The 18,371-nt window shown below is 64.0% G+C and overlaps 1 protein-coding gene across 1 annotated transcript in view; it reads left to right on the top strand.

Moving 5' to 3' along the window:
- ABCA7 (ATP binding cassette subfamily A member 7) overlaps positions 1 to 18,078 on the top strand; it is a 42,353-nt gene extending 24,275 nt beyond the window's left edge. Inside the window, exons 26-51 of the mRNA XM_067559093.1 lie at positions 82 to 284; positions 778 to 826; positions 1,809 to 1,916; positions 2,983 to 3,137; positions 3,556 to 3,680; positions 3,782 to 3,880; positions 4,277 to 4,472; positions 4,814 to 4,908; positions 5,350 to 5,382; positions 5,785 to 5,890; positions 6,151 to 6,225; positions 6,450 to 6,619; positions 6,707 to 6,884; positions 7,565 to 7,680; positions 8,225 to 8,369; positions 8,652 to 8,775; positions 9,049 to 9,178; positions 10,115 to 10,235; positions 11,105 to 11,167; positions 11,681 to 11,787; positions 12,240 to 12,381; positions 12,464 to 12,598; positions 13,202 to 13,305; positions 13,892 to 13,984; positions 14,853 to 15,096; positions 15,393 to 18,078. Coding sequence (XP_067415194.1) covers positions 82 to 284; positions 778 to 826; positions 1,809 to 1,916; positions 2,983 to 3,137; positions 3,556 to 3,680; positions 3,782 to 3,880; positions 4,277 to 4,472; positions 4,814 to 4,908; positions 5,350 to 5,382; positions 5,785 to 5,890; positions 6,151 to 6,225; positions 6,450 to 6,619; positions 6,707 to 6,884; positions 7,565 to 7,680; positions 8,225 to 8,369; positions 8,652 to 8,775; positions 9,049 to 9,178; positions 10,115 to 10,235; positions 11,105 to 11,167; positions 11,681 to 11,787; positions 12,240 to 12,381; positions 12,464 to 12,598; positions 13,202 to 13,305; positions 13,892 to 13,984; positions 14,853 to 15,096; positions 15,393 to 15,536 — 3,260 coding nt within the window. The 3' untranslated portion in view covers positions 15,537 to 18,078. The remainder of the gene's footprint in view (positions 1 to 81; positions 285 to 777; positions 827 to 1,808; positions 1,917 to 2,982; positions 3,138 to 3,555; positions 3,681 to 3,781; positions 3,881 to 4,276; positions 4,473 to 4,813; positions 4,909 to 5,349; positions 5,383 to 5,784; positions 5,891 to 6,150; positions 6,226 to 6,449; positions 6,620 to 6,706; positions 6,885 to 7,564; positions 7,681 to 8,224; positions 8,370 to 8,651; positions 8,776 to 9,048; positions 9,179 to 10,114; positions 10,236 to 11,104; positions 11,168 to 11,680; positions 11,788 to 12,239; positions 12,382 to 12,463; positions 12,599 to 13,201; positions 13,306 to 13,891; positions 13,985 to 14,852; positions 15,097 to 15,392) is intronic.
- The last annotated feature ends 293 nt before the right edge of the window (positions 18,079 to 18,371 follow it).

Below are 18,371 nucleotides of genomic sequence, written 5' to 3'. Positions count from 1 at the left end.
CGGCCCCACAGGCCACGCCCCATCACAGTGCCGATCTTGTGCCCAATTCCAGCCACCCTTGCCCCCTTGGTGTTTCTGCAGACGTGCCGCAGCTGTCAGCCCTGATCCAGAAGCTGGCCCCTGGTTCCAGGCTGGTGGAAGATATTGGCCACGAGGTGCTGTATGTCTTGCCATACAGCGGTGCCAAGGATGGGACCTTCGGGGAGCTCTTCCGGAAGCTGGATGGTCGCCTGGGCGAGCTGGGGGTCTCCAGCTACGGGATCTCGGACACCACCTTGGAAGAGGTACGGCAGCCCCCTCCCAGCATCTCGCCCTCCACCCATGCCATACGGGAACAGACCACACATGGATCCAGTCTATTATCCCGCCCCTTGTCGCACCAGATCAGACAGGAGCCCATCAAGACCTGTCTGTCTCCTCCTGTATGAGCTGCACCGTTAGTCCATCAGACCTGACGCCTTGTCTCCGACAGCTGATACTTAAGAGGAAGACAATCCGCCCTCTGCAGCTCACCTGGTTGGGGGCGGGGAGTGTCGGGGGGAGAGGGACTTAGAGGGGAGGACGGCAGGAAAAGCCAGCCAGGAAGTCAGCGGAGTCAGCCGTCGAGGCCGTGGGAATGGGCTGGGGAAATGCAGCCATGGCCTGTGGTGGCAGCAGAGCCTGAGGGCCTCTCAGCCAGTCCTGTGGGCTCTGGGACGCTCCTCGCCATGTGGCTTTGGTTTGCTGAGAGTTCGCTGTCTTTTTTTTTTTTTTCCGTTCCTGCCGACCTCTTGGCAGATCTTTCTGAAGGTGGCTGAGGATACAGGAGTGGATGCTGACGCCACAGGTAAATGCATGGACACCATCTTGGAAAAGCTTTGAGCGGCCGGGTCCTAAGTAATGGCCAGGGGCGTGGAAGAAGTGGTCTTGTGTTCTAGTGCCTGGACTGCAGAGGGGATAAAAGACCTACTACTGGTGCTGTCTCAGGGAGATCTTCTTTAGCTCTGGTAGAGGCGGGATATTTTGGAGCTAACGGATGAGAATTCCTGTTCTCTGTCAGCTCTGTTCTCTGCTGCCCGTGGATCCTGGGAGAAGGTTCTTCATTCAAACTGAGATGAGGCTCTGCATTGGGAGATGGATCCAGTTATTTTCTCCCAAACTGTTCTCACCCTGTCTCTACCTGGGGCAGTCAGGGAGTTTGGGGAAGGCACTGGGTGCAGCAGGGTACTGGGAAGTGGCAGGGTCTCCACGCACTCAGTCAGGCAGCCGGCAGGGCATAGCCGCAGCGTGCTTGGCAGGGCAATAGGAAATAGGCCTCCGGGGGCCCACGGCTGCCCCCGCCTTTAATATGGTCCAGTGGCCTGTAGGGACTACAAATCCCGACGTGCGTTTTTGACCTGATCCAAGGGGCCAGGCTGCTCCAGTCACGGCGATGCGGTGTCACCACGGCCACCCTGAATGGGGGACCAAAGAGGCCATTTGACCCAAGCCCCCCCATTTGAGAGGGCCCCCAAACCTGACATTTGGCCCACAGCCCCTCCATACAACGGAGAGGCCACAGGGCAAACCAGAAAGGGTGCTGCCACACCTGCCATGGGGAGCTGGACCCAGCCCCATGGGAAGAGAGCCACAGGTGTCAGGTGAGTGGGGGGGCAAACTTTCCCACCCCTCCATCCCCGGGCCTACTCACAGTGGTAAGTTGGAAGGAGGGGGGAGGGGCGCAGTTCTGGATTTTGTCCCTGGCCACCCAAAACCTTTGCGCGGCCCTGGATGCCACTTGCTGTTTCTCACCGGCCCGTGGTGTGATGCTCGGCCCCTGTGTCCGGCAGGCTCTCAGGGAGCCCCCCAGCGAGTCAGGACAGCAGCCCAGGCCTCCTCCTACAGCCTCCGGACGGTGAGCGAGAATGGGGACGTGGAGGCAGCAGACACCGAGCCGGGTAAGGGGGCGCAGCCGGGCTGCTGAGCTCTGTCTCTGACCAGCCTCCCGTCTGCCCGGGGGTCTCTCCCTCGCTCTGTCCCATGGGGCTGCATCTCGCCTGAGCCGGGAAACCGCCCCAGGGAGGGCGAATGCTACGAAACGGCTGGTTCTCCGGCAGCGTTGCACGGGGGCCTGCGGGGTACTTCTGCAGCACCCGTCTCGCCGTGCCCCATGCTAACGGGAGCCAGGGGCTTATGGGGAACTTCCAGGGCATTGTGGGGGGGGATCGGGAAGACAGGCTGAAGCGGTGGGGCGGGGAGGGAGTGTGAAATTCTCTTGGATCCAGCCGGGCGAGACCGAAAGGTCCCGTCCCAGGAGCTGGTGACCAGCTGTTGCAGCCGGCACCTGTCAGCCGGCTGGCGCGGGGCCCTGTGAGTGGCCCAGGCGATGGCCCCGCATGGACAGAGCCCTCTGTGCCCTGGGGAATCCCGCTCTGCTTGAATTCGTTCCCCTGCCCCCGGCTCTGGTGCCAGGGGGGTGTTCCCTGCACAGCTGTGGCATTTCTGTCTCTTTTCTCTTTCTTTGCATTGAGTCAAAGGATCCAGGAAAGGTAGGAGTCCGGGTGGCAGGGAGGGAGGGGTCCTAGAGCCGTTGTTCTCCTCGTGGGAGGGGGCGGGAGCCGTGGCGGGGTCCGGCCCTTGGTCCTGAGGCGTCTCTTCTGAACCAGACAAGGGACACGTCCCCCTGTGGAAACGCAGAGCGATGCCCCGGTGCAGAGAGTGCCGTGCCTCCGCGGCCCTGGTGCAAAAAGCGTGATGCCCGCCCCATGCAGAGCGCACGGCGCCCCCCGCTGAGTGCACGGCCCCTCTTTCCCCATGCATTGCCCCCCGCCTTTCCCCGCACGTGACCCCACCCCTAGTGCCCTGCCCTGAAGTCACCCTGCTGCCCTGACCCCCCCCCGGCAGACAGGGGTCCCTGGAGACACAAAGCGGTCAGGAGCTGCCCATGGAGCAGGACGGTGGCATGGCGGGGGGTTGGAGCTGGAAGCAGGGCTGACAGGGTCTCTCTGTCTCTCCCTCTCCCAGCCGAGGAGCCCACGGAGACGGATTTCCTGCACAGCCTGGACGGCGGGGGCTCCCGGCAGCTGCTGGGCTGGGCACTGCTCCGCCAGCAGCTCCGGGCCCTCTTCACCAAGAGACTCCTCTACGCCCGGCGCAGCGTCAGGGGCTTCTTTGCACAAGTACCGCAGGCTTCTCCTCCTCCTTAGCCTGGAGAGGGGGGGCGGGGCGGGAAGGGAAGGCCTGGGAAGTGGGGGGGGGTGGGGGGCTCTGACAGGATGTGGGCAGAGATGTCTTTCGGAGAGCGGAGGCTGCAGGGCAGTGGAGCAATCGGGGTAGGGGCCAAGGGGAGGCGTATGGGGCGTGAATGGAACGTGGCAGGCAATACTCCTGTACGAACGGTCGCCTTTTACCGGTGGCTCAGGTCCTTCACTCTGCAGCATCCGGATTCTCCGGCTCTGGGCCGGACCTAGGCCGTCCCAGCTCCCCGGCTGCGGGACTCCACCTCTCCCCAACCCTAGCTCTGACCCGGCCCGAGGGGTCCCGGTGGCGCTGTGGGATTCCCCCCTGCCCCGTTCTGACTCCAGCCCCTGCTCGCAGATCGTCCTGCCGGCCGTCTTTGTGTGCATCGCCCTCCTTTTCAGCCTGATCGTGCCGCCCATCGGGAAGTACCCCCCACTGCAGCTGGAGCCCTGGATGTACGGGCAGCAGTTCACCTTTTTCAGGTGCGTCGCGTCCCAGCTGGATGGCGGGAGGGTGGGGGGAGGTTGTCGCCTGGGCCAGGCCCGCGGGCAGGATTCAGCAGCGTCCCCTCCCTCTGTTTCAGTGACGACTCCCCGGGGGACCCCGACTCTGCGCAGCTCCTTGGAGCCCTGCTGGCGGAGCCGGGCTTCGGCACCAAGTGCATGAGGGATGCCCCGGAGGGGTGAGTACCCCTGGGCTCTGTCTGTGCACGAGGGCTGCGGGGCCCTGTTACTGCGGCTGGGAAGGGTCTGCACGGGTTACTTGCCCCAGCTTCCTTGCTGAGAGCATTGGAGCGGCTGCAATGCCCACTGCTTGCCATGCGGGGATGACCTTGTGCCAGCCCGGCGGGAGTCCGTTGGGGCCAGCGGCTTGCCCTCTGCAACTGTGGCCTGGGTCCTAGGGTGGCGTCCGAGGGGGTGAACACGCTGGGTCTGCCCAGGCCTGTAGCCCCCCCCGCTCCCCGTCTGCTGGGTCCGAGCCTGGCGCTGCCCCCTAACACCCAGCTCGTGCCCGCTCCTGCTCTGCCGAGAGCACTAACCAGCAGCTTTCCCCCCCCCGACCCTGCCCGGGTGCCCAGGAAGGAGCCTTGCCCGCCGGCTTCTCATGAACAAGGCTTCTGGACCCCCGAAGTGCCCCGGGCCCTGGCCGAGGTCTTCCAGAACAAGAACTGGACGCCAGCCAATCCCTCCCCGGCCTGCGAGTGCAGCTCCCGAGGGGCCCGGAAGATGCTGCCCGACTGCCCCGAAGCAGCGGGGGGACTTCCTCCTCCACAGGTAGCTGGCCACGGGCCGTCCGAGCGTGGGGAGGCTCAGCCCAGAGGGCAGACAGCCACTCTGGCGGGGTCAGGGCATGCCCAGCGTGGAGACTGGCAGGTGTGCTCGTCCGGGTCTCACCCCCTGCTTCTGATCCACCTGGAGGCATGGCTGGGGAGGGGTGCGGGATGGCTCCTAGCTGACTCAATCGGGATCGCTATGGACTGGCTTGGACCAGCTCTGGGCTCGGCACGGCCCCACTGGGAGGGGAGGGGGGGCATTTCTGCTAACTCCTGCCTGAAAGGACGACGATTCCAGTCCGGCCTCTTGTCTGTCTGTCTGTCTGTCTCTCCTCCCGCCAGGTGCAAAGGGGCACCGGGGACATCCTCCAGAACCTCACAGGCCGGAATATCTCCGATTACCTGGTGAAAACCTACCCCAAGATCATTCGCCAGGGGTGAGCACCTGGGGCACCCTGTGGTCTGGGCCTATTTGGGGAGGGCTCCCGTCTCTGCCTCCCACCTGGGGGGGGGGGTCTGGAGAATGTATAGCAACGCCCCCCCCCCCCCCCCACACACACACAGCCCCGCTGCACCTCACGGTGCAGAATAACAACCCTCCTTTCCTGCCCCCTCCAACTCCCAGCCGTGTCTGCTGATGGGCTGCACCTGGCTGAGCGCCTCGGGGGCCATCGGAGACCGCGCTGCTCCTCCCAGGGCTGGGCCGTGCTATCGGGGCAGTGGGGGGCACAGCTTGCCCTGGCGCTGCCCCAGCCGTCCCTGATCTGTGGGTGAATCAAGGCCTTGTTCTAGGGCCGTCCGGCAGGCGCTGTGACGTAGGGACGGACGCACAGAGCCATGCTAACAGCGCCCCGGCGATCTGCCTTTTGTTCTTGCAGGTTGAGAACCAAGAAATGGGTCAATGAGCAGAGGTGAGATGCGGGCGGGGGGCAGCTGGGGTGGGAATCGTTTTATGAAGACTTCCAGGAGCCTGGGGCTGGGAGTCGGGACGCCTGGGTTCTGTTCCCAGCTCTGGGCAGGGGTTGTGGGTTAGTGGCTGTGATTGAAACGCCGGGGGATCCCCTGCTGATGGCGCCCCCAGCTCCAGGGTACCCCACTGCCCAGCGTCGCTGTCTACATGCTCATGGATGTAGCACACCACTCACCGTAGTATCTGGGCACCAGATGGTCTTGTTATGGGCCAATGCGCCAGATCTCCCCCCGTCACAGCCTGGCAGCGTCTCCCCACCCTGGTCCCCGAATCTCCCAGGGGGGAGGAGGATGCGGGGCACACCTGGGTTTCCTGATCCTTCTCTCCCCTCCTCCCCCCCCAGGTATGGCGGCATCTCTCTGGGCGCCCACAGCTCGCAGGCTCTGCCGTCGGCAGAGGAGCTGAACGGGGCCGTGCGGGAGATCCGGGCCATGCTGAACATCACCAAGGTACAGCCCCATGGGCAGGGCAGGGTGGGGGTCGGGGGTGGAGTCCGTCTCCTACCTCAGGCCTTTGGGATGACTCGGAGAGTGACCCAGGCGTGTGCAGGGGTCAGGATGGGGCAGGGCCAGGACTGGGGGTGGCTGGCATGGGGCAAGAGCAGGAAGCATCTGCTAGGCAGAGATCCGTGGCTGGGAGAAGCAGGGGAGCCCGGCTCATGGATCTGCCTCCAGCCCTGATGGACCCTCTCCCCCTTCCTGGCCCCCAGGGGAGCCCCACGGACCGGTTGCTGGGAAACCTGAGCAGCTTCATAGAAGGGCTAGACACCCGCAAGAACATCAAGGTCAGTCTGGGGAAGGAATCCCGGTGTGGGGTGGGAGCTCAGCCTGCACTGGCAGCATGTTCCAGTCCCCAGATGCCAAGTGAGCCGGGGCGTCAGGGCTCCCGGCTCCTCTTCCTGGCCCGGGGAGGGTCAGAGCCCCGGGGCACCAGGTCTCTGGGGGCAGTGGCAGAGGGGCCGGTGGGGGGCGAGCGCCGGCGCTGAGCGTCGCTGTCGTGCGGCCGCAGGTCTGGTTCAACAACAAGGGCTGGCATGCCCTGGTCTCCTTCCTCAACGTGGCGAACAACGGGCTGCTGCGCGCCAGCCTGCCGGCGGGCACGGAGCCCTGGCGCTACGGCATCACGGCCATCAACCACCCCCTCAACCTCACCAAGGAGCAGCTCTCGGAGGCCGCGCTGTGAGTCCCGGGGAGCGTAGGAGGGGGTGCTGAGCGGGGCACGTGCAGGGGGTGGCCGGTTCATCTCTCTCTCTCTCCCCCTGGCAGGATGGCCACCTCAGTGGACGTGCTGGTCTCCATCTGCGTCATGTTCGCCCTCTCCTTCGTCCCCGCCAGCTTCGTCCTCTTCCTCATCGAGGAGCGGGTCAGCAAGGCCAAGCACCTGCAGTTCGTCAGCGGCATGAAACCCGGGGTCTACTGGCTGGGCAACTTTGCCTGGGACATGGTGCGGGCGGGAGATGGGGAGGGGGGGGCAGGCTTTTACAGGAGAGGAGGGACCCCCCAGAGCTGGGGGCAGAGGGGATGGGGGCGTAGCCTCCCCAGCATAGGTCATGGGGGCCGGTTCCCGCCTACGGGCCGGACCCTCCTGGAGGGAGGCAGGGGTCGGCCCCATCACGCTGCACCACTGGGGGGGGTTGTCGGCAGCAGGGGTCGAACCAGGGGCCTGTGGATCGAAACGCCTGAACCGCTGCCGCCTGAGCTAACGAGGCGGCTCCGTTAGCCGCGGCTGTAGCGGGCACGGCCGCGTCCCGGGCTGGCCCAGACTCCGTGAGCCGGGGACGGCGGGCGTCCCGCAGCAGGCGTGGGCTGCACAGGGAAGGCCGTGCCCATGATTGGGGCTCACGGCTGGGGGGATGGGAGGCCCTGAGCCAGGACGAGGTGGGGCTGCTTGCTCAGTGGGGTGTGGGGGGGTGTCTGGCTCAATGCCAGTGGCTACTGCACGTTCAGAGCTGGGGGAGGGGTGTCTCTCTCCCTGTCTGGGGGGAGGGAGTTGGAGGCAGTTTATGGTGCTATAGACCCAATCTCCAAGCCTCAGGCCTGTCCCCATTAGAAAAGCAGCCCCCCAGCCAGCCTCTCTGGGGTCGACTGGGTCTCACCTGCTGCCTCCTCTGTTTCTCCCCGCAGTGTAATTACCTGGTCCCAGCTGGGCTGGTCGTCCTCATCTTCCTCTGCTTCCAGCAGAAGTCCTATGTGTCCTCCGCCAACCTGCCCTCCCTGGTGCTGCTGCTCTTCCTCTACGGGTGAGGGCCCGTAGCCCTGGCGGGTGTGGTGCCCGTCTGGCCCTGGCAACGGGGAGCAAATCCCCCATGCAATCAGAGTGGGGGGCCGGGGGGATCTGAGCCCCATTTGCCTGGTTCTGAATTTGGTCTGTTGGGGGGATTCTGGCAAATCCAAGGGAGAGGGACCAAGGGCCAGCCCGGAGCGGGAGTGGAGCCAGCTCGCTCTGCCCGGCCTGGAGGTTCGGTCCAGGTCAGCTTCCGTGTTTATTCCAAGCCCCATGGGCCTGCAGCCTGGAGCTGGGTTCTCAGCACCGGCCATCTGAGAAGGGCTGAAATTCCCTGAACTGGGCGTCGGGCGTTCGCCTGGCAGGTCTCTCTCAGGTCTGGGTTACAGCTGGCGGCCCTGCCCCGCGCGACCGAGCATCCGGCTGGAGCATCGGGGGACGTTGGCGCCTTGTAGGCCAGCCCTGGTTTGTGGTGTGGGCTTTGTTTCTTGGTGCCCGGCCTGTCCCCACGTGGCGGGTGCCCTGGAATTGGCTTCAGCTCTGTTCCTCCTCCACCCCAGCTGGTCCATCACGCCGCTGATGTACCCAGCCTCCTTCCTCTTCAGCATCCCCAGCACCGCCTACGTGGTGCTGACCTGCGTCAACCTCTTCATCGGCATCAACGGCAGCGTGGCCACCTTCGTGCTGGAGCTCTTCGCCGACCAGGTGAGCCCTGCGCCCCGGGGGGCTTCCCTGGCCTCCTCGGACGGGCTGCGCTGGGCGGGACGGGGGGCCCACCCCAAGATTAGTGAAGCCATGGCCCAGGCCCCCCTTCTCCCCCCCGTCAGGAGACCTCAGCCCAGTGCCCGGGATGAGGTGAGTTCAGCTAGCTCCCCCTGGAGCAGGAGGGGACCCCTAGTGGGCTGATGAGAGCCCCCCGTGCTGGGGTCGGCGGTCGCAGAGCTGGGGCCATCTGCCGAGCTGGGGCCTTTTGCTTCCCCCACGCAGAAGTTGAACGACATCAACCGGATCCTGAAGAAGGTTTTCCTCGTCTTCCCGCACTTCTGCCTGGGCCGGGGCCTCATCGACATGGTGAAGAACCAGGCCATGGCCGACGCTTTCGAGAGGTTCGGTGAGTCGCCCGAGCTCCACATTCCCACCCCACATCCCTCCGCTCACCCCTGCCCCCCCCACTGCGGGGGTTAGAGTCAGCATGAACAGGGAACTCCTGCAGTCCCTGAACCGCTCTCCCCAGGAGCATCTGTGTGTCTCTGCCTGAGTTCTTAGACCATGCCCATCCCTGTGGTATCTGACTCCCTGCCGTGCACTGACTGTCCCCTGTCCCACGCCTCCCCCACGCCACCCCTCTCTTCTCTTAATGCCCTATTCCCTCCACCCCCCGCAGGAGAAAAACGTTTTGTGTCTCCGCTGTGCTGGGACCTGGTTGGGAAGAACATGTTTGCCATGGCACTCCAGGGCGTCGTCTTCTTCCTCTTCACCCTCCTGGTGCAGTACAGGTTCTTCATCAAGCTCCGGTGAGGGGCTGGCGGGGGGCAGAGGGAGGGAGCGGCAGGCGGGCATGCGGCTGGGGTAGAGATCCAGCTCTGGCCAACCCCCTCCCCGAGTCGCTCTGCCCCTCCCTGCCGTAACAGCAGCTGCTGGAAGGATCTAAGGGGTGAGGAAAGCCCTTTGTTCCTCTATCCCTTTGTTTGACCCCCCACCCCCCCAATTCCCCCCCAATCATTGGAGTGGAGGCTGGGCTGGCAGAGTTAATCTGAGCTGCCACTTCTGCTCGCTGTCGTTTTGGCTAGAAATGGCCTAGCGGCTGCACATCTGTCTGTCCGTCCATCCGTCCAGGCCTCTGAGCCAAACCTTTCACCCTCGGCGGACAAAGCGTTTCAAACGTGCCTTAGGCTCCGTCCACGCCGCAGTCGGGGCTGTGATTTGCAGCTCGTACCGGCGCTTGCTTTAAGCCAGCCAGCTCGCTGGACAGAGCCGGGAGGATGCGAGGGCGTGGGCTGGAGCCGGGGCCCCAGCACCTGCTCGAACTAGCCAGAGTGCAACCAGTGCGGGTATGTCTACGGGAGCTGCCGCTCGCTCCCTGCCCCGGCTGCTGCGTCTAAGCCACGTGCTTATGTGGTCACTGGCATATCGGAGCCGCTCACACAGGCCTGGGTCTCCACAGCCGGGCCCAGGCTGGGCCAGCAGCTCTCAACTCTTACCGTGACAAGACCCTGTCCCAGCCCGCTGGGATCTACCCGGGACCCCTCCCATCTGGGACCCCCAACACCTGCTTGCAGCCCCCGGATTCCAGCACCGTTCATGGGATCTCCAAGCTCCCTAGAGACCGCGCTAGGGCTGAGTATCCTGGCAACCGTGCAGCCACGGTGCCGTTCCACACCGCTCGCCCTAGTGGGACGTCCCCCGCCAGCCGTGTCCTGGCTTGAACCATTTCCCCTCGTTCCCTTCAGGCCCTTCGCCGTTAAACTTCCCCCTCTGGGGGAGGAGGACGAGGACGTGGCCAGGGAGCGGGAGAAGATCATCAGTGGAGCACAGCAGAGAGACATCCTGGTGCTGCATGACCTGACCAAGGTGCGTAGGGGGCAGCTGTTCCTCGACCGGGGGGGGGGGGGGGTCTGTGCATCATCATCTGCCTCCTGCTGTCTCCCCCGGAGCTGGACGTGGCTCTTCCTTGGGCTGCTTTTTTCTGTTTTATGGAAAAACTTGATGAAAATGGGGAAAAAATTGTGGAAATTTTTCTTTTTTTCTTGGCAGCTATTCAAATACAGCCCAATCTCCGTTTGGAAATGCTGCCACAGGGACCCCTTCTCTGGTATGGGCCAGGCCCCCTTGCCTGGACTACATTTCCCATGAGGCATCACAGTTCTTGGAAAGGGCAGGCAGTGCACCTGGCCCTGGTGCATCATGGGAGATGCAGTCCAGCTGGGGCCCCCAACCCACAGAGGAGAGTGGGGAGATGAGGCAGTGGAACAAGTCCCGTGCGGCTCTGCGGCGGCGATAGGCAAATCGAATATTTCGGTTTTGGGGCGTTCGTTTCCCTGACCCAACAATCTGGGTTTCCCAGGGAAAGCCGGCGCTCCCTGGCAGGCAGTACATTTGTTTGATCGCAAACCTGGTTTGCTGACCAGAAAACGGTTTTGATGACAAATTTTCAATCCACCCTCCTCGTGAGTTTCCCGCAATCACCAGGCTCTTTGAACCCTTCCTGCCGGGAGGGAGAACCCTTCCCCTCGCCCCGCAGCCTGCCACCGGCTCAGTCGCCCTGGGGCTAACGATTCAGACCCCCTGTCGGCAGTGGGGTTTCCTACAACATATGCTTTGCCTGTGTTCAATGGCGGGGCTCCAGCGCCAGCTCATCCTTGTTCTCCCCTCTTCCCACATCCTTCATGCTGGAGACAGGGGGTGCCGCCCTGAGACTTTTTCCCTGCCCTCTCTCCCAGGTGTACAGGCTGAGAAAGAAGCCGGCTGTGGATCGCCTGTGTGTGGGAATCCCCCCGGGGGAGGTAAGGCACCTTGCTGTGTTTGGGATCCAAAGGGCAGGCAGCCCTGGTCCACGGCACGCTCACACCGTGCAGGGAGGTTTGGAAGCAGGTCACGCCTGCCGTACTGTTGGTGGGCGGGTAGGGCAGAACAGCTGGCTCAGGCCCCTGTCGCAACAGAGATGGGGGGAGGTGGAACAGACGACCCCGGTGAGCGTGTGTCCGAGGGAAGGCGGGGTGAAAAGCCCCATAATCCTGGCCATGAACCCCAGCCCAAGGGCTGGCCAGGTGGATTAGCTGATGGGCTGGCAGAGCGGGAGCCGGATGGGTGGCCGAACCGCTGCTCCTGAGTGCGGGCGAGCGTCGGCTTTGATCCCCTGGAGCCGCCAGCAGCACGTGGCATCAGGGCACCTGGCACCGTGCGTGGCGTTCTCCCTGGGGCCGTTGGGAAGAGCCTGAGATGGAAGGAGGGGGCCAGGCGGGGTGGGTGGTGTAGGGGACAGATTGCCTTTAACCGGGTGTTCGATCCTGGTGCAGTGTTTCGGTCTTCTGGGAGTTAACGGCGCTGGGAAGACGTCCACCTTCAAAATGCTGACGGGGGACACCGAGGTGACCCTGGGAGACGCCCGTCTGAAAGGGCACAGGTGAGATGTGGCTGGGGGAGGGGCATGGCACGGCTGGGGGGGGGTGAGAGCGGGAACAACAGGTAAGTGCAGAGGGGTTTGTGAGGAAGGGGGGGGCAGGAGCGGGCCCCAGGGAAGGAGACAGGTGAGTGTTACAGGGAGAAATGGGGAGGATGGGTGAGCCCCCCCGCGACCGGCTGGCATGGGAGGGGGATGGGTCAGAAATGGTATAGAGGGGAACGGGGTGGAGATGCGGCTTTGTGGATGGGGGGTGGGCTCTGTGTGGTGGTGGAGCAAGGGGGCCGGGGCGGGGTGTGCTACCATGAGGCATGCCCCTTCCTTCTGCCCTCAGGCCACCCTGCTGGGCTCCGGCGGCCCTGGGGAGGGCCCATTCTCCCAGCCCCTCTCCGGGGCATGGAGGGCTCCGCTGAGGGACGCCCCCTCCCTGCTGATCGGGTTCTCCGCCCTTGCAGTGTGCTCAGCGACCTGCAGTCGGTCCATCTGAACATGGGCTACTGCCCCCAGTTCGACGCCATCAACGACCTGCTGACGGGCCGGGAGCACCTGGAGTTCTACTGCCGCCTGCGCGGGGTCCCCGAGGAGGAGACGCCCAGGGTAAAAGCTCCCCCTCCTCTTCCTCCTCCTCCCGCCCCCCCGAGCTCCGTTCTCCTCAGTCTCTGTGCTTCTCTGCCCGCAGGTGGCTCAGTGGGGGATCTCCAAGCTGGGCCTGGCGCCGTACGCCGACAGACCCGCCGGGGGATACAGCGGGGGAAACAAGCGCAAACTCTCCACGGCCATCGCCCTCCTCGGCGCCCCGCCTGTCGTCTTCCTGGTCAGTGCTGCAGGGCAGGGATAGCCCCCCCTCCCCCCCCCCGCGCCAGCTCTTTGCCCCCAGGGGAAATCTCCTCCTCCAGCCTCTGTGGGAGGAGGGGGGAAGGCAGTTAATTTGCAGGGCTATTTGCAGAGGCACACTCGTGCGTGGTTATTCGCAGGCGCCCATCCCACCCCAGCTCACTCCTTCGCCAGCAGCATCGGGGGGGCTGTGGAAATGGTGGGATCCGATGTAGCTCCAGAGGTTTCATGCTGGGGGGAGGTGGGGGTGGAAGGATGGTTGGCGATAAAGCAGAGGGGAGCAGAGCCTTCGGGGATTTATTGCTCCCCTGGGGACGCAGCCTCAGTGGGCGCCCCGTCCTGTCCGTCCCCATCCCGCTGTGAGTGCGGGATCTGCCCCTCGGTTCCTGGCCCAGGGAGCGCGTTGCACTCCAGGCCCTGGGTCCAAGCCTCGTTTACCCGGTTCCGGCCGTGGGCGCCCCTTGTGTTTGCACCCGCCCCTTGGGGCCAAGCCCGCTGCACCCACTGTGCTTTCCACCCCAACAAAGCCTGGGTACGGATGAGACCAGGACTGACCTGAAGCTGCTTTCGGGGCTCGTTGCAGGACGAGCCGACCACGGGCATGGACCCGGGAGCCAGGCGGTTCCTCTGGAACTGTATCCTGGGCGTGATCAAAGAGGGCAGATCCGTGGTGCTCACCTCCCACAGGTAAGGGAACCAGCTTGTCCGAACAGCTGAGCTTCCGGCCCATCCTCCCCTGCCCCCCACTAGCAATAATCCTCTGTGCTTTAAGCATCAACCCCCTGGGAACCAGTAACTAACCCTCCCCCCCAAGCAGGGGAGGAGCTGTGACTCACCCTGTTTACAGGGATTCCCTTTGTGTCATGCTGGGGGGCTGCACCTGATCTGTGGCTGAGCCAAGGGTTTGCAACAGCTTCCCCCCACTCCCTAGCAGGGGTAAGCAGTGCCCCCCACAGCTCCCCCTAACACAGCCCCACCAGCCAGTGTGAGCCAGCAGCCGCCCTCTGGCATGGACGGCGGGTCTCAAAGGCCAGGGAAGGCTGGCTGGGAGTCAGTGGGGCTACACCTTGACCCAGCTGGCCTGGTCTGGTACCTGGTGAGGAGTACACTCTCCACTAGCCCACGTTGCCTCCCCCCCCCCCCCCCCCGAGGGTGGAGCCCAATGGAAGCGAACATGGGGTGGGGGCTGTTGGGCAGGGGAGGCGTTTGGGGGTGCAGCAGTCGGGGACGCTCATGCCACCTGCTCTTCCCCCCGCCGCCCGGGGCCGGGCAGCATGGAGGAGTGTGAAGCCCTGTGCACCCGGATGGCGATCATGGTGAACGGCCGGTTCCGCTGCCTGGGGAGCGTGCAGCACCTGAAGAACAGGTAACGCCGGGAGCCTGGCGCCTGGCTGTTCTCAGCTCCCCCCGGGAACTGCCCCCGAGTCACAGGTCAGCCGTGGGGAGGGATTCTGAGGAGCCTGGCCGGTAGCGAAGGGAGGGGAGGGCAGGGCAGAGACCCTCTCCTGCACCAAACTTACTGAAGATCTCCGGGAAACCCAGCGTGGAGTGGGCGGCCTGTGAGGGACGGGCCTTTTCCAGGCCCGGTGGAGCCCTGCTGGTCTCTGCAACGTTCCCTTGGCGAGGTGGGGCGGGACCGTTTGTGCCAGCATCGCTTTCCGTCGCGAGGCAGGGAAGGAAGGAGCTAGGTCCACTGGTTGGACCCTTCTCCCCCTGAATCCTCCTCGGAGAGCTGGCTGTCCCAGCACCTTGGGCGTCGGCTGTAGGGGGGTCTCACGTCTAGGGCGCCAGTTCAAATCCACCCCAGGTTGGGAGCGTTGGATAATTACCCTGTGAAATGAGACAGGTGGTCTCGGTCCAGTCCCCTCGTGGTCCTGATTGCAAGGTACCGCCATCGCACGTGGCACGGATTGCCCCCGCCCCTCCCACCGGGAATGAACGGGCCGTGGGGCAGGGTGAGGCACATGCGTGGGGCGAGGAATCCTGCCGCTCCCGATCTGCGGCGGAAACAGACGACTCCAGCCAGGGGGCCCCGCAGCTGCCTCTCCTCCTCCAAAGCTCCCCTCCCTGGCTGGGGCAAACAGCAGCCCCCATACTCCCCCTCCTCTGTGGCTGTGGCTGCGAGAGCTGCCTGCCACGTTGACCCCCAGTGCCGGCGCTCCCCCTGGCCCGGAGCGGCGCTCAGCGTCTGCCCCGCTTGTCCGTGAACAAGCCCGCCCGGCTGTTTGCCGTAGGTTCGGTGACGGCTACTCCATCAACTTGCGGGTGTCCGGCCCCAGCCCGGACCTGCGGCCCGTGGAGACGTTCATCCAGGACTCCTTCCCCGGCATCGCCCTGAAGGAGAAGCACCACTGCATGCTGCAGTACCAGCTGCCTTCTCGGAGCTGCTCCCTGGCCAAGATCTTCAGCGTCTTGTCCGCTCACAGGGACGCCTACCGCATTGAGGACTACTCCGTGTCCCAAACCACGCTGGACCAGGTATGAGGCCGGGGCTGGGTCTCTGCCCTGCTCCTCCAGCTTGGTTGATTGCCCCCCCCTCCCACCGGGATCAAATAGATGGAGGTTTCCCACACCTTGAGTGTAAGGGACTGTCCTCTTAACCCCGTAGGTGCCACCAGGGCAAAGGAAGGGATGATCCTCGGTGAGACTGAGGTGTGGAGAGATGAAGTGATTTGCCCGAGGGCACTCGGCTCCCTCCAGTATCAGGCCTGGACCACTAGGCCAGCCTGCCCATTGCCCGGTCTGACTGTTTCTTTCGTCCCCTCCCTGCCCAGGTGTTTGTCCATTTCGCCAAAGACCAAAGCGAGGATGAGCCCCTGCTGGACTCGCCCCCTCCATCTGACCCCGAGCCCCCAGGCCCCTGGAAGAAGATCACCCGCTTCCTGGAAGATGTCAGCTACCGGGAGAGTGCCGTGTGAGATCTGCCCCCACCCAGGAGTGCGGCCAGAGTGGGGGGCTTTTCCCAGAGCGCCAGGAGCTTGGAGCAACGAGGGGTGGAGGGAAAGTCCCGCCTGCCCCTAGACCTGAATCAATAAAACACCTATTGCCATGTGGGGACAGAGGGCCCCCGGCTGACGCTCCTCGCCCTATGTCCCTGGCTGTTCCCCCAGGGAGCGATGCAGAGCACCTTAAGACTGACTCAACAGCGCAGAGGGGGTAGGGCCCGACTCCACGGAGCCCTCCGGGCAAGTCTCCAAGCCTGGATGTGCAGGGCTCTTCTGTGATTCACCCTCCACCCAGGGAGCAAGGGGCTGGGCTGGGCCTCCTTATGCTTTACTGGGCAACCAGGAGGTGGGATGTGGCCCCCACACCCTCCGGGTTCCAGTGCCCACCTCCGCCCTGGGTTTGAATCCTGTCGGGCTTTTCTGCTCGTGCTCCCGTAGCCGGCTCGGTGCTGCCGGCGCAGCCCTCGCTGGGTGTTTGCACCAGCCGTCTCCGGCTCATTGCCCTGCTTCTGGTCTGGGCGTGCAGTGCGGGGATTTCACCCCTTGCCCCGCCCGGCTCCATGCAACTCATCCCAGGGTGGGGCTTTCTCAGAGACCCACCCCCATTAAACCCAGCCATTTGGGCACACCAAGGCGGGGGGCTGGCTGGATCCTGCGGGATCTCCTTGTCCCCCGTCCCCCCCTTTTACTACACCCTCTGCTGTGAGCTACTGTTTAACAGGCCGCAGGGCCGCCCTTCCCCCCCACCATGAATGCAAGGCCCTTGCTGGCAGTGCGATCTCAGGGATCCCCTCTCTGCCGGGGGAGGGCGTTCCATCCTCCCCCCAGGCTGCACCCACCATCCTTCCCTTCCACCCCAGGGCCATGGCTGGGAGCCCATCGATGTTACTCCTTCAGCGGCTGGAACGTGAGATCCTCCCTTCTGCCCCTCCCCATGCTGCTTCCACAGGGGCCCTCCCACTGGCCCGTGGCAACCTCCCCTTGCTCAGAGCGGGGCTCTCTGGCCTGGTGCCAGCAATAGGCTCCCTAGAGGCTGGAGCCTGGGCTGGACTTAAGCAGGGAGGTCGGCGAGTCCCCAAGTTCCCCAGCTGCCTCCCTGCTTGGCTTTTCTCCAGGGGCCAGATCTTGGCTCCAGGTGGAATCGGTGAAGGTCCCATTGAGTGGGAGTTGGTCCCTGATTCCTGGCACCTTTCTGGGAGGGCTGGGGGGGGGGAGGGACAGCTCTGCCAGTTTCCCCTTCCCCCCCTTCGGAGGAAAGAACAGCTACTGCCCACCTCCTCTCCAAGGCTGCCTGCTGCTCTGTCCATCCCCCCCCTCGCGAACAATGCACTGTCCTCCCGCCCCCCCAAAGAGGGGGTCACATGCGTCCCTCGCCCAGGGTGCTGGCCTGGCACAGGCTCCGCCCACTCTCACCACCAGCCCCGCCCATGATCTGAATCTTGAGTTATCCCCTTTACTCTGACCCATGCCAGTGACCACAGGGCCGTGGTGGGGCTGGCCCCTTCTCCAAGGGTCCAAGAAGCAGGCAGTGGCCCCTGCCCACAGTGTTTGTGCCCTGGGCATTAGGCCAGGATAGGACATCGCCGCGCCAAAGTCAGCTGTTACACGCACCCGCCCAACGCTGGCCCCCGGCCCCAATGAGCAGCGCCTCTGCCCCATGCCGCGTCCATGGGGCGGCTGACCTACTGCGCCCCTGAGGGCACAGGGGCTGGCCTGCCGCGTGTATAGCCCAGCTGTTTTCTGGTATTTATAGAGCAGAGTCTAGGGCGATGTGTGTGACGTACTAAGTGAATTAAATACAGGCGCAGCCTGGTGCTGGAACGATTTTATCGGGGAGTCGGGGTTTGTTATCCGGCTGTTTCTTCATTTCTCTCTTTCCTCCCCCAGTCGTGGGTCTGGGGCATTTGGCCAGCCCCGTTTCCCTAGTATCAGAGCTGCTAACACGGGGTGGTGTATTTATCCTCACCACCCCCCTCCCCGCTAGGCAGGGCAGCGCTGTCTGCCCCATTGCACAGATGGAAACTGAGTTTTAAAAACAGGGAGATGCCTGAGTCCTAGGGAAGTCAGGCACCTAAATGGTGTTATGCAGCTGATGCTAAGAGCCTTCTCCCAGGTCACAAGAAGAGCTGGGATGTAAACCCCCCCCGCCCACTTACTAGGGGCCTGCTACGTGCGTCTAACCCCCCTGTTGCCCTAGCACCTAGGAGCCAAGTGTAAGCCAGCAGCTTGGAGGCTCTTAGACGCCCTGCAAACAATGAACCTCTCAGGCCTTGTCTAAATGTCCTTTATTGTGCAGAAGGGCAAATTGGGGCACAAGGAGAAGCGATTTGCCTCAGGTCACAGGGAGAGTCACCTGGGACAGAACCCAGGAGTCCTGACTCCTCCCCCCCCCCCACACCTCTAACCACTGGATTCTCTTCTCTGTACCTGCAGTGAGTTCCACAGGTTAATTACACACCGTGGAACCAAGCTGAGCCCGTTCAGAGAGGTGGCCTTTGCATGTCAGTGCATCGCTCCCCTTAGCGCACACATCCCGCTTTGTCCTCACGGGGGGCTGGGGCGCACAGGAGCTGACCCCCACCCAACAGGGCTACGGATCACCGGCAAGCAGGGGGTTAACTCCTGGCTGAGCTGTCCAGGTGTACCTGTCCACAGGTGTACAGGATGGAGTAAGAAGGCCGGCGCCCGGCAGGGGAGCAGGGGGAGCTAGCAGACCAGCTGTGTGGGCGGCAGAGCCAGGAGGAAGGTCAGGCGGTAAATAGGAGTTCTTGTCTCTGTCACCAGGGCCAGAGACCCAGGGGCCAGGCC

Source organism: Emydura macquarii, unplaced genomic scaffold (genome assembly GCF_026122565.2).
Source record: "Emydura macquarii macquarii isolate MOO-44397 ecotype Brisbane River unplaced genomic scaffold, CSIRO-AGI_Emac_v2 contig_306, whole genome shotgun sequence".
Classification (NCBI taxonomy): domain Eukaryota; kingdom Metazoa; phylum Chordata; order Testudines; family Chelidae; genus Emydura; species Emydura macquarii.
The sequence above is the reverse complement of the archived record's forward strand: the minus strand, read 5'-3'. Positions and strand labels throughout refer to the sequence as shown.